We start from the raw sequence: 17,109 nt of genomic DNA, 5'->3' as shown, positions 1-17,109 counted from the left end.
ACACATGAAAAATGAAAGCATGTAAGAATGGGTAAGCTGCACTATATTATGTTCTCTGTTCTTGGGTATAGGCTTGATTTGGCTACCCTTTAAAATGTATATTCAGCACAAACTTTTTTTTTTTTTTTATGTTTTGTTTTTAACCACTGCAGCTCCGGAGGATTTTACCCCCTTCCTAACCAGAGCACTTTTTACCATTCAGCACTGCGTCGCTTTAACTGACAATTGCGTGGTTGTGCGACATTGTACCCAAACAAAATTGACATCCTTTTTTCCCACAAATAGAGCTTTCTTTTGGTGGTATTTGATCACCTCTCCGGTTTTTATTTTTTGCGCTGTAAACAAAAAAAGAGCGATAATTTTGAAAAAACGCAATATTTTTAACTTTTTGCTAAACAAATATCCCCCCAAAAATATATAAAACAATTTTTTTCCGCAGTTTAGGCCAATATGTATTCTTCTACATATTTTTGGTAAAAAAAATTGCAATAAGCGTATATTGATTGGTTTGCGCAAAATTTATAGTGTCTACAAAATAGAGGATAGATTTATGGCATTTTTATTTTTCATTTTTTTTTATTAGTAATGATGGCGATCAGCGATTTTTATCGGGACTGCGACATTATCGGACATTTTTGACACTATTTTGGGATGATTGTCATTTATACAGCAATCGATGCTATAAAAATGCATTGATTACTGTGTAAATGACACTGGCAGTGAAGGGGTTAAGTGTGTCCTAGGGAGTGATTCTAACTGTTAGGGGGCTGGGGTTTAATACACAGGACAGTGATCACTGCTCTCGATGACAGAGAGCTGTGATCTCTGTCCTGTCACTAGGCAGAACGGGGAAATGCTTTGTTTACAAAAGCATCTCCCCGTTTTTCCTCTCCGTGACACGATCGTGGGCACCCGGCGGACATAGAGTCCGCGGAACCCATGGTCACTGAGACCGTGGTGGGCGCGCACCCGAGACACCGCTTCTTAAAGGGAACGTACCTGTATGCCCTTTTGACTACCAGCTCCATTCTGCCTACGTACATTGGCGTGCACTGGTCGTCAAGCGGTTAAGAGTGGGGAAGAAGGGTAAAGCGTAAACCTTTGATTTATTTTTATTTAAAAAAAAAAAAAATAAACATCTCTATGCTTACCTGCACTGTGTAATGGTTTTGCACAGAGCAGCCTAGATCCTCCTCTTCTGGGGTCCCCCACTGGCGCTCCTGGCTATTCCTCCTTCATCAGGTGCACCCACGGAAAGCCACTTGCCATGGGGGCACCCGAGCAGGCTCGCTCCCGTGTCACAGCTTTTGATTAATAGCAGCGGGAGCCAATGACTCCTGCTGTTATCAATCTGTCCAATGAGGAGAGCAACCGGCTGGAGCCGCTGCGCTCGTGCACATCGCTGGGTCGGGCTCAGGTAATAAAGGGGGGGGGGGGGGGCCAATGCAGGGCAGAAGGTTTTTCACCCGTATGAATTAAGGTGTAAAACCTTAAAGCGTTTGTTACCCTATAAAAAAATGTTTTAAAAATCCTGTTCCTTTAAAGCATGAATAACAGCACAGTGCTTGTGCTGCATAATTTGGCCCCTTCTATCACTTAAAATACCTGGCTGATCCTGCCTGGTTCTGTCCCCCCCCCCCCCGTAAACTGACCACGGTTTATAATGGCTGCTGAGCCCTGACGCCGTGGTCAGTTTACTTTATGTGCCTCCATCATGCACAGCTTTCCTCTGTCCTCCCCTCCCCCCTCCCTGCCTGTCAGCTAGTACCAGTGTCTGCTCCTGTATCTGCTCTATTAAAAAAATTCTGTTCTATACTATATTTCAGAGCGCCGATTGAAGCTCACGTGACGAGCTGCCTCTTCTCTCCTCTCCTCCTGACTGACGTCAGCGGGGTATTCCCAGCCCCCCCCCCCCTGCTGTAGCTGTCGGATCGAGAGGCTGGTCACGTGAACACTGATCGGCGCTAGGAAATAAGGTATAGAACGGCATATTTTCAATAAGGCACATACACTGGGGCACAGAGGATTGACTGAAAATCACCAAGTGGGGTTAAAACCACTTTAAGGCTTTATAGTCGCTTTACGCTTTCCACACACAGGCTTGCATTTAATTTGATTGCTGCTGAACCAGTTGATATTCCAGCCATGGGTGGCCCTGTTGACACCACCCATCTTGACAAAAAATATATAAAAATCAGGGGAGCCGGGTAGAAAATTGTCAGGCGAAAAGTGACTGTATCCAATCGGTTGCAGTCACAGTTTGAGTATTCAGACATCTGCTGGTGCTGTGACTGCCTGAATATAATAGCCAGCAGGGGAAATTCCTCCGTCTTTGCTGTTTAGTGTGGATAGTGTAATCAGTTGAGATGAGTTTGGTTTCTTGTTTTGGGTTTCTTTTTTTCTTTATTTTGTTTTTTTATTTTGCAAGAGAATGCCTTTAAGGCAGCTGAATAGTAGACTAGCAGTGAGAAACAGGAACAGTAAATGCAAACATTGTGCTGCACTGACAAATGGGTAGTATAGGAAGCATACTGTATATGGCAGCCACCATATTTATAGCAAACCACAAATAAAAGCATTCTTTAAAATTTACACTTAGCTGATCTAATGCAAGTGTATATCTAAAACCTTAGAAAGACTGTGGATTACCTTTTTAAAGAGGGAAAGCTTAAACCTTCTCACATTGTTAATGTCTCACCCCAGGTGACACATGATATATGGAAATTGTGTACTCACTTGGGTCTCCTCTTTCCATTATCTCATTATACAAAGCTATTAATAAGATGGGAGGAGGACAAAGTGCACCCATAGGCCTGTGATGCCAGTATGGGTTCTCGACACTCTCTTGAAGCAGCCTTCATTCTCCCACGCACAAGTGGCTGCTTCAGTACAAGGGCCTACTTTTATATTTTAAGTATATTTTTAAATCTGTATTCCTCATGTGTTATGTTGACTCTTTAGCGCATATCACCCTTTCAGTACCTTGTATAGAGGGGAACTATGTTGTTGCCAGAAGTTAGTGTTTTTTTGGGGGGGGGGATTTATTTTCTGCTTTGTGGATTACCACAATGTTTTTCCTGAGTAAATGACATCCAGCTTTGAACATTGCTTACTACATTACTCGTGTCATCACTCCCTTTGTTTCCTTCTGGAGTGAAGCGTTTATTAAACACTTGATCAGACTTCTATAGAACAGTCATCAATAATGCAGCAGACACATCATTAAGTGTGCAAAGCAATATGACACCAGGATACACATGGAATTGGAATCACTTTATGTCCAAAGTACTCTGAAGACAGTGACCTGTGGAATAGGTATTACCTGAAAAGCTGTTTTTAAATAATGCATAGGGTATCTTCTCCAAGTTGTGTATTACCATATAACATAAATAGCCTATCTCATCAACAGGTGTTTTTTTTTTTTTGTTTTTTTTGTTTGTTTTTTTTTACAGAAGTGTATTAAAGCATTATTAAACCCAAAACTGTATTATATTGCAGCTTACCAATCATTCAATGTGGTGGCTGTATTAGTTTTCTCTTTTTAGGCTTTCTTCCTTCTGTTTTCACCTGGTGTTCTGACCAGTATCACACCTTATGTACTAGTGTGCCCCCACTCTGGATGAAGAGAGAGAGAGAGAGATAGATATAGATATAGATATATATATATATATATATTATAATATACAAATTGAAGCCAAACTCCAGCTCATACTGCAGTTACAGCAACATTTTCTTTCTTTTGGGATAAAGATTTCACATAAAGAAATAAAAGCTGACCATTGTCAGGTTTCCTCCTTGTAACTACAGGACAGTTTTGTTATGTTGAAAAGCAACAGACTTACTGATTGGATCACCAGATGGAAAGAGAGCCTAAATAAGAAAACATAAGAATTAGTACGCTGCAAAATAATGTACTAATGATAAATACTGTTTTTTTTTGTTTTTTGTTTTTTTTTTAAAGCAAAAGTAAACCGCACCAAAAAAATAAATAAAAATATGGACCCTCTGCAGTGTTATACTATGATGTGCTAGAATGCACCGCATACTAGCACATTATGACAGACTTACATGCACATGGAGCCCTCCAGGGCAGCTTTGTAGGGCTTCCCGGCACTTCCATCTTCAACCGGTCTTCCTTCTGGGTTCGCAGGTTCCAACTGTATGAATGGCCGGGGCTGCAGTGATATCACTCCCACGCATGCCCCAGCACAGAGCTCTGAAGGTACGGCACTGGTATGCCGTCCCCTCAGAGAGCATGCACCAGTGACGTTGCTGGCTGCATCCCATGTCAGTATCTCCTAAACAGTTCAAGTGTAGAAGATATTTGCTGTACCTGCAGGTAAGTCTTATTATCGGCTTACCTGTAGGTACAAGTTAAAAAGTAGACTTCCACTTTAACTCCACAGCCCTGGAGGATAACTTAATTTTTGGAGTTTTCAGAAGGAGAGGAAGTAGTAGTAGTATTAGTGTGTGTGTGTGTGTATGTGTATATATATATATATATATATGTGTGTGTGTGTATATATATATATATATATATATATATATATATATATATATATATATATATATATATATATATAATATATATATATAGTGTATATAATGTGTAATTATTATTTTTTTTTTTTTTTAAGTTCTCCTATGAGAATGGGAACATGTAACAAATATAAAGTTAGGTGTTTTCCCAATTTGGCATGCATCATTGGAATTTGTGAGTCCCAAAGCAAAATAATGGAAATCCTGAAAACATGGGCGCCTTGAGGACTGGAGTTGAGAAACACTGCTGTATACAGTATATCATCTTTTATGCTTTCCCTCACTTCTTAAACACTGATGAAATTTCATAGAAATGTGAAAATTCCAAGATGAAGGTACTTCAGGTTTCACTTTAGCCTAGGATCACACTGAGCTGCGGGAATGAAGCCTGAACTCGCATGATTTCACTCCCGCATGTCAGTCCCAATTTCGGCCGACAGGTTTCTGCACAGATGTCAATGTAAATCGCATTCCGAAATCGCAAAAAGTAGTACAGAAACAACTTTTTAAAATCGGTGTGGCTCCACAAATGCAGCGTCGCACCAATTGGGGCAGTGCCATTGCCGGTAATTGCTGCCGATTTAACATGTTAAATCATACCAATGTGAACCAGGGCTAAACCTTTCACTAACAGAACTGCTTTTGCGTTTTTTGTCATTACTAATTTTTCGCCAGAAGATTTACATAAAACCCTGAGACCCTGAAGAATAAAATGGTGGAAGTTCCAATTTGTTATGTCACAAGATATTAGCGCAACAGTACCTACGTGTATAGTAAAATATCAGGCTGCTCCAAGTAAAGTGATACCCAACATGTCAAGCCTTATAATTGCTTGTGTCCATAAAACACAATTGCTTGTGTACCCTACATTTTGCATAGATGATGCCAGGGTGCTTTTGATTTAAATCAAGTCAATTTTAAATCACAATTTTATTCATGCTTTAACTCGCTAGTAAAAAGGTGCCCTTGTTGTTTTAACTTTGGATAGTAAAACATTATTTTTCTGCCAGTAAATACCTTATACAACCCACTTCCTGTTTCTTGTCTGGTCATTAGCCTAGGCTTATGACATCATGCACAGCTCTCTCTCTCTCACTTTTGTGAGAGTTTGCCAGGAAGGGAAGGGAGAATGAGTCATAAGAGGGCGAGTCATAAGTGAGCCAATGAGAGCTGCAGAGCTGGAGGTGTGCCTCTTTGTGTCTGTGTAAATCTAGGAAGTGAACAGGCAGCAGCTTCAGCTGCCCACAGTTAAAATGTTTGCAGCCAGACTCGGTGGAGGGAGATTTCTGCAGCATATTTGGCAAGTACAGAATGACAGTATATATAATATAATATGCAATGTGGATGGAGGGAAGCTTCAGAATGGCAAAGATGTTTTTATTACAAATTATGTGAGCAGACTGCAGTTCCTCTTTAATCCTCATTTTTAAAGAGTAACTGTCATCCCTGTCCAGCAGCGGCTCCTTCTCTGATGGGCTGTTGACTCACCGACAGTCCCATTCACTTTAATGGGATGGCTGGTGATGCGGCAGTGACACAACAAGGTGAGGGACGTGTTGGTAGCAGGTAGGTGAATTCCCCTCTAATGGGCGCTGCCATGATGGATCTGAAATGACAGGTGCTCTTTAAATGTAAGAACTCATCTTGCTGGTAGTTAGAATCTTTAATATTTTCAAACAAAATGAAGGTTTCCTATTTAGAATAATAAGCTGTCAGGTTATTAAAACAGCGATATCAGAACCAATTTTAGGTTAATGGGTTAATCACACATAGTTGGAGAACGACTCAAATTATTTTATTTAATTAAAACAATAACCTTGCCAGTGCATGTTCTCTCTACGTGCAGAGCTTGGATTCATTGAATGAGTTTACCAAAAATGTAAATATTGCAGAATATACAGCCTCATGCTACATAACTAAGCTCCAATTCATGCTGAATACAATACATTAATAATTTATCTTAACTAGAAAACGATCTTTAGATAGATTTTTACTCCAAAAGCATTTTATTTAAAATGCATTTTATACAAATAAATCTTGATTTGAAATCAAATCCAATTTTGTTTTGGTTTTATTTATTTATTTTAAATCATCGATTTTTATCTACCCTAGATGATACTTTAAAAGCCCCTACAGGTCCTTAGTTTAGAGTTAGCTGTGAATAAGGCCATAGAATGTTATTTTTCTCACTCCGGCATGTGCTGCAATATGTAAGGTGCAGCGCAATCAACATTTCTCATACCTAGGTGCCCCAATGCCTAGAGATGTAATTTCCTGCTTGTGTTATTGGCTCACTGGTTTTCCAAGAAGTCTGTGTTAGGTTACAAGTCACATTTTAGTCATTCCCTGCAGTAGGAGTTTGTTTTGGTGAGATACAAGGCTTGTCCTCATCAAGGGATGCAGATACTGCAGCTTTCCACCTTTGTGAAAAAGTGTGAATTTTTTGTGAAAACATTGATAAATGGATCCCTAAGATTTGATCAGCTAATTACAATAAAGGCTGACCCTCCCATTCAGGATTCAGTTCGAGAGGGCTTGGTAAAATGGAAAGCTTTTTCTTCAGAACAGGGAAAGCCAAGAATCTTCAAAAAAATTTACCTAAAATCCAAGCAATGACTAGGGGTCACTTGGCAAGGATCGTGCTTATACTTTAAATACATCTTAAAATAACCATTATGTGTTTGTTTCCAAACTACAAAATATGTCTAGATTTTATGAAGACAACATACAGGCATACCCCACTTTTAAGTACACAATGGGGTTTATTTACTAAAGCTGGAAAGTGCAAAATCAGGCTCACTTCTGTATAGAAACCAATGAGCTTCTAACCCCAGATTGTTCAATTAAGCTTCAGTAATAAAACCTGGAAGCTCATTGGTTTCTATGCAGAATTGAGCCTGATTTTTCACTTTCCAGCTTTAGTAAATAAACCCCATTGTGTACTTAAAAGTGGGGTATGTCTGTACATATGTAAAAATAAGCCTACGTTTTATACGTTGATTTACACCTTAATCTAATATCTTCGGCGAGTTTTAAAATGTCACTTACTAACTACATTATTATCCTGCTCTAGTGGGTGTCCTTGGCCTCTGCCATGCACTGAAAATTACATCTGGTCTGTCTAAATCTGCTTTTGCCTGCGCTTTTTTTTTTTTTTTTCATCTGCATGTCTTCTTCAGTGTTCTTGTCCACAAAGACTGAAAAAAGAGATCTAGACTGTTTTTCCTCTTGTAGAAGGAAATCTATACACTGTCAGTATTTTCATTTGGTCAACACTCGTGCTATTGCGCTTCATAGTGTTTCTGAAATTACCGTATTTTTCGCTCCATAAGATGCACCTGACCATAAGACACACCTAGGTTTTAGAGAAAAACAAGAAAAAAATATTCTGAACCACATGGTGTACTAAAATATTTACCAGTGGCAATGAAATGCAGCCTGACCTGTGCCATAAAAAGCAGCCTGACCACCTCGCACAGACTGGCATTTCCATGCGAGGACATCATCGCATCCAATCTACATGTCACTCAGACAGAAGACAGCAGCCCCAGCGGCGGCCGTACTCCATTCGGCCGCTTCTTCTTCGGTCTGTGGCTGAGTGACAGGCCCAGGCTGGAGATCGCCCAGCACTCATGGGATGTCTCTCCTTCTCGCTCGTCTGCCATTTATGTAACACTGAGGGCTCCCACGCGCATGCGTGGGAATTACATCATCGCAGCTCCGGCCACTCACAGAGCCGGAGCCCTCGAACCCAGAAGTAACACTGGGAAAAACATGTCAGCCCCCTCAGCGGTGACTGGGCGCCGATGCGGGGGCTTCGTTCTAAGGTAAGTATTTCATAATAACCTAGTATGCTTTAAATGATCAACATATTGTACTTGCCTGCCCTGTACAGTGTTTTTTCCCAGAGCAGCTCTGATGCGCCTCTTCTCTGGTCCCCCCTGCTGGCGCTCCTGGCTTCTCCTCTTCTCGGTGTGCCACCATAGGAAGCTGCTTCCTAAAGTTACACACCTGCAGGCTCTAACCCAAGCCAGGCTGTTTGTCTATAGACAGAGAAGCTCGGACACGCCCCCGCTCCCTTGTTACGGGATTTATTTGACAGCAGCAGAAACTACTGGCTCTCGTTGTTGCCTCTCTGTCCTGTGAGGAGGGAAAGAATGGAGAGAGCCCTTGCTCTCAGGCACAGCGCTGGATCGAAAACTGGCTCAAGTAAGTATATAGCGGGGCTGGGGGGGAACCTTTGCACAGGAGGTCTTTTTTTTACCTTAAAGTGGTTTTCCGGCCGAAATGATACTTTTTAAATAAAAATACCCCTATAATACACAAGCTTAATGTATTCTAGTAAAGTTAGTCTGTAAACTAAGGTCTGTTTTGCTAGTTTATAGCAGTAGTTTGATATTTTATAAACTTGCAGCAGGTTGTGGCCATCTTAAGTGTGGGCATCTGAAGCCAGACTGTATTTCTTCCTGGATCTCATCCTTGCAGATCTCGCACATGCTCAGTGCAGCACAAGCAGTGTAATAGGTTTCAGGTCAGGTTTCCATAGCAACGGCAGTGTCGGAGGAAGTTGCCACGCTTTCCCAGAAGGCATTGCAAACAGGAAATGATGCGATGGGCCACAGCCAGGGAGGAGGAAGTGAAAAATGAATACAGCAGATATACAGTAGGTGCTGAGAAAAAAAAAAATATCCAATTCGTTTACAGTGCACAGTTTAGTGAAGGATGCTGAAGAGTTGTAAAAGTGGGTGGAACTCCACTTTAATGCATAGAATGTATTACGGTAAGAAACCTTCTACCTTTACAACCACTTTAGGCTTGTTTCCCACTGGAGAATGCAGCGGCTCACAGCAGGAGTCCAGTGCGTCACCATTCACTGTTTCAGGTCTGATTGGGCTGAATTTGGACCTAAAACGGACCAAAAGACACACAGGACTCCTGTGTAATTCGCACCGGAGATGCTGCGGAGATGTGTGAACCGGCTCCATAAAGAGCCGGTTACAATCTCCTGCTATGCGAATTGAATGCGGAGAAACACAAATCCAATTCTCAATGATGTGAACCCAGCCTTAACCTTAATTGGCGTCCAGGCCTTCTCTTCTGTTGTGCTTTGATAGTTGCTGCACACCCATCTTACATGTTGGCTAGAAGTACATGTGCAGAATTGTTACACACATACTCTAAAATATCCTTACCTCTGTGTAACGGTTTTGCACAGAGCAGCCCCAATCCTCCTCTTCTAGGGTCCCCCACAAGCGCTCCTGGCTCCTCCTCTTCAGTGAGTGCACCCATAGAAAGCACTTCGGCCCCACTCCCTTGTCAAAGAATTAGATTGCCATAGTGGGAGCCAGTGGCTTTCACTGCTATCAATCTTCCCCGTGAGAAGGGAGAGAGCCGCTGCTGTCATGCAACGCTGGATCCAGAATGGGCTCTGTTAAGTATAAGGGGGGCTGAGGGGATCCTGTGACACAGAAGGTTTTGTACCTTAAAGCATAGAATGCATTTGTCACCAGTCCTATTCAACATCTACATCTGCCCACTCCTCAAAATCATCAGAAAATCGGACCTCTGCTTCCACTCATACGCTGATGACACCCAACTGTACCTTCGCATCACTGGACAAAAAGACCACCATCAGCAATTAGAGAAATGCCTCACTGTGATAGATGACTGGATGACCATTAGCTCCCTCAAACTCAACGGTTCAAAAACAGAACTACTTCTACACGCTAACCAAAATGCCAAAAACAAGACTCCGTGGACACCTCCCACCATCTTAGGACAAACCATCTCTCTGAGCACCAAAGCCAAAAGCCTCCGAGTTATCTTTGACTCAGGAATGACAATGGATGCACAAATAGGATCGGTAGTTAGCGGATCCCACCATCTCCTCCGCCTGTTACGTAGACTTATCCCCTTCATCCCAGAAGAGGACAAAGCAGCAGTAGTTGGAACAATCATCAATTCCCAACTCGATTACGCTAACTCGCTCTACATAGGATTACCCCAATATCAGCTTGTGCGCCTACAGGTCATCCAAAATGCGGCGGTAAGACTGTTAACAGGAAAAAAAACCTGAGAGTCAATTTCCCCATCCCTAAGGAACCTACATTGGCTAACCGTAAAGAATTGGATCACATTCAAGACCCTCTGCCTCACCCACAAATGCATACAAGGAAACGCGCCTCAATACCTTCGAGAGAAAATAAAACACTACACACCCAATCGCAATCTTCAATCATCTAACCAAAACCTCCTTCTCATTCCCAAATACCACTACAAAGCAAAGGGAGAACGAAGATTCGCAGTCCAAGGACCTCGACTATGGAACGCACTTCCGACCCACATCCGCATGGAAGAAAACCACCTGGCTTTCAGGAAAAAACTCAAGACCTTCCTCTTCTAGAAGCTGACAACACCATACGCATTTAGCGCCTTGAGGCGATTCAATTCGCATTTGCAGCGCTTTATACATTTTTTAATTCATTCATTAAGGTAAAAAAAAAAATATTAGGCTTAAGAACCACTGTTTTAAAATCTTACATTTACCACTTGAACACCAGCCTTTGTATATACCCCTTCATTGTCAGCCCATTGTTTTCAGGTTTAGGCGTTGTTAAAACTTTACTTTAAAAACCATGGGACTCTTTGAACTGCAGTTTCAGGCTGGGTTCACACCATTGCTAATTGGATGTGGGTTTTCCACATCCAATTCACAATAGCAGGAGATTTTGACTGGCCCTCTATGGAGCCAGTTCACATATCTCCGCTGCGGCCCTCGTGCGTTTTGCACAAAAATGCTGTGCGTCTTTTGGTCCGTTTCAGGTCCGAATTCAGCCCAAAATTCGGGCTGAAATCAGACCTGAAACGGTGAACGGGGACACACCGGACCTCTGCTGTGAGACGGATGCGGTGATGGTGTGAACACAGCCCTTAAGCACTGGACTGGGACTAAAGAATTAATGGTTTGTTTTGATGCCACAGACCCAGAATGCTAATTGGGAGTTGTGACTTAATTTACTGCACGCTTGTTCTAGTTTGTAATTTAACCACTTGACCTCCAGGCCTCACATTCTGCCACCTGTAAAATTGATCACTTATACAAGATAGGAAATCTCTTCATGAAAAACCAGGATCATGGTTGCAGCCTCTTCCATGAGCCCGGGTATAACCACCTCAATATGACGAGATATCTATCTATATATTATATATTATAAATATATATATATATATATATATATATATATATATATATATATATATATATATATATATATATATATATTACTGTGTATATATGTATCTCAGTTTTGAGGTGGTTAAAGCATACCTAAAGCCAACTTTTCTTAATTATAAATACTAAAGATGCACTGAAATTTCGGCCTCCAAAACATATCGGCCGAAAATTGTGTTATCGGCATTTTGCCGATAAGTGAAAAAGGTGCCGATAATGGCACCGAAACCGCACGCAGTTTTACTGTGCTTCTGGTGTGTTTTTCATAGGTCATGTGACTCAAAAACATAACACAGGTGCGTTGTTGATGCTTTCTTGCTGTGTTTTCAATGCATTTCAACGGGAGTTGTGTTTTTAGTGCGTTTTTTTTTTTTTTTTCTGACCAAAAATGCAACAAGCAAGATTTTTAACACCCCAACAGAAGCGCAACAGACCAGTGTGAAGACATACATAGAATTGAAAGGGATCCATTTTTTTTGCACTAAAGGTGCCAATAATGGTTGACAATATATTCATATTCATTTAAATACAAGATATTAATTAAAAAGTTGAATATAGCACAATTTATATATAAAAATATAATATATATTTTTTTAAAACTGTCATTTTAGTTTTTCTTTATTTTTTTGTATCTTGTTTGTTTGTTTTCCGATTCAGTAACATCTATAATATTTTGGATTTCCCATTATGTTTGGATGGAGAAGGTAAAATCTCCTCCGCAGAAACACGGTCAGCAGTAAGGCTTCATGTACACAGGATGTTTTTACAATGTTTTTACAACCTCTCCTGAACGATTTAACTTGACAGATGGTGACCAACGTTTAAAATGTCTGTTTTGCTGCGTCTACATGCGTTTTGCCACATTTGCGATAATCGTTTTTCATTTTCTTTTACATTTTTTTTATTTAAAAAAAAAAATTTATTAAATGAAAAACTCCTGTAAACGAAACGCGAGTTACCGCGTTTACAAGCTGTTGCAGGCATTTGGCGTTTCAAATGCCTCTGAACATCCGTCCTGAATTTTTTTTTTTTTTTGTGTTCCAAAAAATGCTTGTAAACTCAACTGCCTAGAAACGATCCTGTGTCCATGTACTGATAAGATAACATAGAGGAGAGTTCAGGGGCAACAGAAAAAAAACGCCCAACTGCTCCTAAACATCCGTTTACCAGGAGCAGCGTACATGAGGCCTAAGAGGGTCCATTCACACTTGTGCAACTTTTCATGTGACTTTGACATGACAAGTCACAGCCCATTGTTTGCAATGGCACCCGTTCAGATCGGTGCAACTTAGTCGCAGGGATTTTGAAAAGGTGCCTGCACTACTTTGTGACTTTTGATGCGACTTTGATCCAGAGAATGTAAAGTCGCGCTCCAAAGTCGTACAAAATCGCTAGTATTTGAAGCGCTCATGTGAATGGAGCCTTCCCTACTCTATCCTAGACTAAAAAGTTTTGAATTTAGATGCACTTGAAAGAAAAAAAATGTTGCAACTTCATTCTAATCCCTGGTTATTCAACAGGCAAAGCTTTGACATTTCCTGATGATGGCTTTATTTCGCCTCCTTGTCTCCTGCATATTTTATTGGCCAGTGAAGACAGATCATTATTATGATTGGCAAATAGAAATAGGTGTGGGGGGGGGGAGTCTGAAGGTAGTGGCATGTCAGAAAGCCCCGTTCCTCTTTTGTCAAAATGCTGTTGGGTTTTCAAGCATAGGTGCCTCCGACGTATGTGTTTATGTTCATATGTGTGTATATGTGGGGGTGGGCTTCTAAATTTTATTTGGGGGGGTTTATGTGCTTGGGTGTAAATAAATATATATCATTTTTCTTTTTTCACTGTCGGGTTCTCTTTAATGAGACCTCCATGCTCTAAAAGACCCTGCTTGTCTCCTCTGGGCTCTACTGAAGCCAGGCACCCCCTGTGAGGGTCTGTCAGTGGGGGGAGGGGTGGTATTTGAGTGGGTTGGGGGACTGTCAAGGCAGGGAAGGAGTGGTATTTGGGGGGTTTGGAGGTCTGTGAGTGGGGGGAGGGGTGGTATTTGAGGGGTTGGGGCTCTGTTAGTAGAGGGAGGGGTGCCACTGATAAACCTTCATCCCTTCAACTACCAATCCCTGCCCCCACTGATGGACCCCCACCCTCTCCACTACTCTTCCCACTGACCCACACCTCACCAACTACCACTCCCCTCAACAGATCCCCTCCCTCCACTGACCTGGGAAGATAAAGGGTTCAACGTTCAAGACAAACAAGGTTCGAGGCAGTGATCATTCAAGGAATTGTCCAGAGAGCTGTCCAGCATCCCCTGTGGCTCAGCAATAAAAGTTACCGCTAGACAAAGCAGAGGTTCAGGTACAGGCTCTGGCTGGAACTATACCTCTTACAATCCTAGCAGTCCACATCCTCTGTGTTCCTAGAAGGCGGGCTTAACACTGGCTGCTGCTCCGAGTTCTCCAGTAGCAGCCTCTCCTTGCAGCTGTGCCTGTGTATAATCTCTGTCTGATCAGGCACAGAATCATCTCCTGACTCAAACATGAACAAGGACAGCAGTGGAAGCAGTAAAACTGACAGATAGGTCCAAGTAGCTGCTCTCCTCTCTGCCAGCATTGTGGACTGGGGTCACACACCTGTATATCCAAAAGCTTTACAAATACTTTTGTTTAGCTTTAAAAATTAAAGCTTAAAACTTTCACTCCAAGTGAGCAGTATTAATGGTTTAAATATTGATCAAAATATTCTTTTTATTGATCTTCTAAAAATATTGGGTTTTGCCATTTTATAAAATGTGTCTTTGTCAGGATGAAAAGGAAAAACGTCGCCTGGAGATGTTAGAAAGGAAAAAGGAAAGCCAACGTTTGCTAGATGAAGAAGATGCCAGGTTGAAGAGTAAACAGGCAAAATCTGCACCTCCTGCAAAAGTGACAAGGTCTCAGATAGAAGAAACTCTGAAGAAAGAGGAAGCCGAGAAAGGTTAGAGCTGCATATGGTAGACCGATGTGCTGTAGTTTCTCATTCAAACTATGTCAAACAAATTGATAATTTATTTCCAGGAACTGTTGAAAAACCCAAGACTCACCTAGACATGCCATTAGAAGAAAATATAAATCGTCGTGTACTGGAAGAAGGGGAAGTGGAAGCACGTTCTGTAGAAGATGCTATTGCTGCACTAAGGTAGAAATTTAAAAATGCCTTTTTATGCTACCTTTCCTTACTTCTCTTGACTTTATTCATAAAGAACACATTTTATATTGTGTAGTGAATTGGTCTAAAGCTTTCATGTCCATGATGATTCTTGAAGTAGAAATTTTCAAGCATCAGTTACTAACTGCGTTTTAACAATGTGCCTTTTCTATGGCTACAAATCATGGTACAGATCTGCTGTGATTGGCCTTTTACCATGTGATCACTGTGACCAATCAGAGAGATCACAATGACCTGATCACTGTGATTGGTCACAGAGACATGGTACCAGGTCCGCATGTAGCATAAAGCATAACCTTCATATAAACTCCACCCAGGATGATAACAGAGCACCTGAACACCCATATTATTACAATAGGCCAGGCATTAAATGGTTAAAAATCAGCATCTACAAACCGAAACTTCCAAACAAGAATGTAAAAATCTCCTCTACTATAGCCTGTGTGTACAGGGCAGCAAATGACACAATGAAATTACATGATCAGTGTACATCCTATGCAGATGAAAAACGCAAAGTGCAGATAGGAAGGTTTATAATAAGTTTTCACAGAGGCATCATCTTCATAAACCATGGTTTATAGGCTTGTACCTTCAGGTGACTGAACCCTGAACCTGAGAATCCTCAGTTTTTTGTTAGTGTCTGAAGGTGAAGGACCTCTTCTTTGTCCCAGAAAAATAAGCTTCTTTAGTATACTATTATTTTTCTTATTTTCTTAAAATTCTTCAACCCTCACTTTCTTCTAATGCCTACACAAGAACACTGTATCCAGAACCATGGTAAAACCTTGGGAGCCATACCTGGACCCTATGCTGTGATGCCCTGTAATGTTTGCTTTTGGCACTAGATCCTGCATCCTTGGCATTTGGTGCAAAGTGTTGTTAGCCACAGGATGCTATACAGGTCCAGGGTCATGGTCCATCGCTTTGGAAACTAGTCCCTGAAGACCCACCGTGAAGGAAGAAGCCTGGACTTTATGTACAGTCCAGCTTGCTGGACAGGGTCACTCTGTATCTCTGGCCTTGCTGTAAAATAGGAGCTATGTTCACTTCACAGTGCAAGTTTTTCAAAGTTGGCACTAAAATTCAACCACTTAGAGCCAAGGCTTCTGTGGATGACCAGGTGTTTCTTCACAGCACTTGTCGCACACTTTAAAGCCACATTCACCAATAGCCCCCTAATAGGTACTCCACAAGGGAATACCCTCACTTAAAGCTATGGCAGAGACCAGGTGAAAGAGAGCCAATTCTAAACAGCAGACAAACATTTGCTTGGCCGAAGGCCCGCACATCACTCAGCCCCAGAGTGGTGATGTGTCCCTTTCACCGGAACTGGACCCAATTTTAACACCGATCTCGGTATCTAATTCTATTTTAGGCACACAACAAGCTGCTTACTTGACAAAAAATGACTTTTCTGCATCTTTGTCACAATTCCATGAAAAAGATCATAATGCAACCACCTTTTTCAAGAGCTCAGAAATGCCCCACCTCTTCTCCTGTTCCCGTTTCTCAATCTGTCAGACCCTAATATGGTGGTCCCAGACAGTGCAAAATCAGAAGGGAATGAAGAGGATGTTGAGGCAGTGTTGGAGGAAGCTGCAGAAAATTTTTCTCTCCCACATTGTCACTATATTAAAGATGAAACTTCATGCAACATGCTTGCTAACGTTGATTAGCTCATTCCCTATTTGCACAAAAGTCTTTGTCATTGTGCAAATTAACTCTCCTACATCTCACCATGCTCCTTAGTGCACAGAGTCCTACAAAAACTCACAGAATATTTCCTGTTCATGAACAGATAGAATGTGCAGTTTATAGCAATTGGGTCACTCCTGAAAGGATTTCCACTTCCTTGCTGAATTCTATTCAGTGGGTAAAGTTTGCAAAAAACGTTGGCTATTCCTGTGGTTGACCCTGCCTGTTTTTCCAAACAGACATCTCACTGTACCTATTGAAGATGTTCCTTTTACAAGGATTCTGCTTAAAATTTGAGGCTCTTTTAAAAGCGCTATTTTACCTGGCAAGCCCAGCCCTGTAACTAGCTCTTCTGTAACTGCTGTGTTTAAACTGCAGCTAACTCGACTAGGACCATGAATAACCAACATGACCCTGTATTTCAGGACTGTGCTGTTGCTGAG

At 41.4% G+C, this 17,109-nt stretch overlaps 1 protein-coding gene across 2 annotated transcripts in view; it reads left to right on the top strand.

Annotated features, from left to right (window-relative positions):
- The window catches only part of CCDC124 (coiled-coil domain containing 124), a 68,029-nt gene that overhangs the window by 35,342 nt on the left and 15,578 nt on the right, over positions 1-17,109 (top strand). For both annotated transcript variants that reach the window (XM_073593224.1, XM_073593232.1), the window contains exons 3-4: positions 14,569-14,740; positions 14,821-14,941. In XM_073593224.1, coding sequence (XP_073449325.1) covers positions 14,569-14,740; positions 14,821-14,941 — 293 coding nt within the window. The remainder of the gene's footprint in view (positions 1-14,568; positions 14,741-14,820; positions 14,942-17,109) is intronic.

The sequence above is a fragment of the Aquarana catesbeiana genome, linkage group LG01, assembly GCF_042186555.1.
Source record: "Aquarana catesbeiana isolate 2022-GZ linkage group LG01, ASM4218655v1, whole genome shotgun sequence".
Lineage (NCBI taxonomy): Eukaryota > Metazoa > Chordata > Amphibia > Anura > Ranidae > Aquarana > Aquarana catesbeiana.
This window is presented reverse-complemented; position numbering and strand designations above follow the sequence as displayed.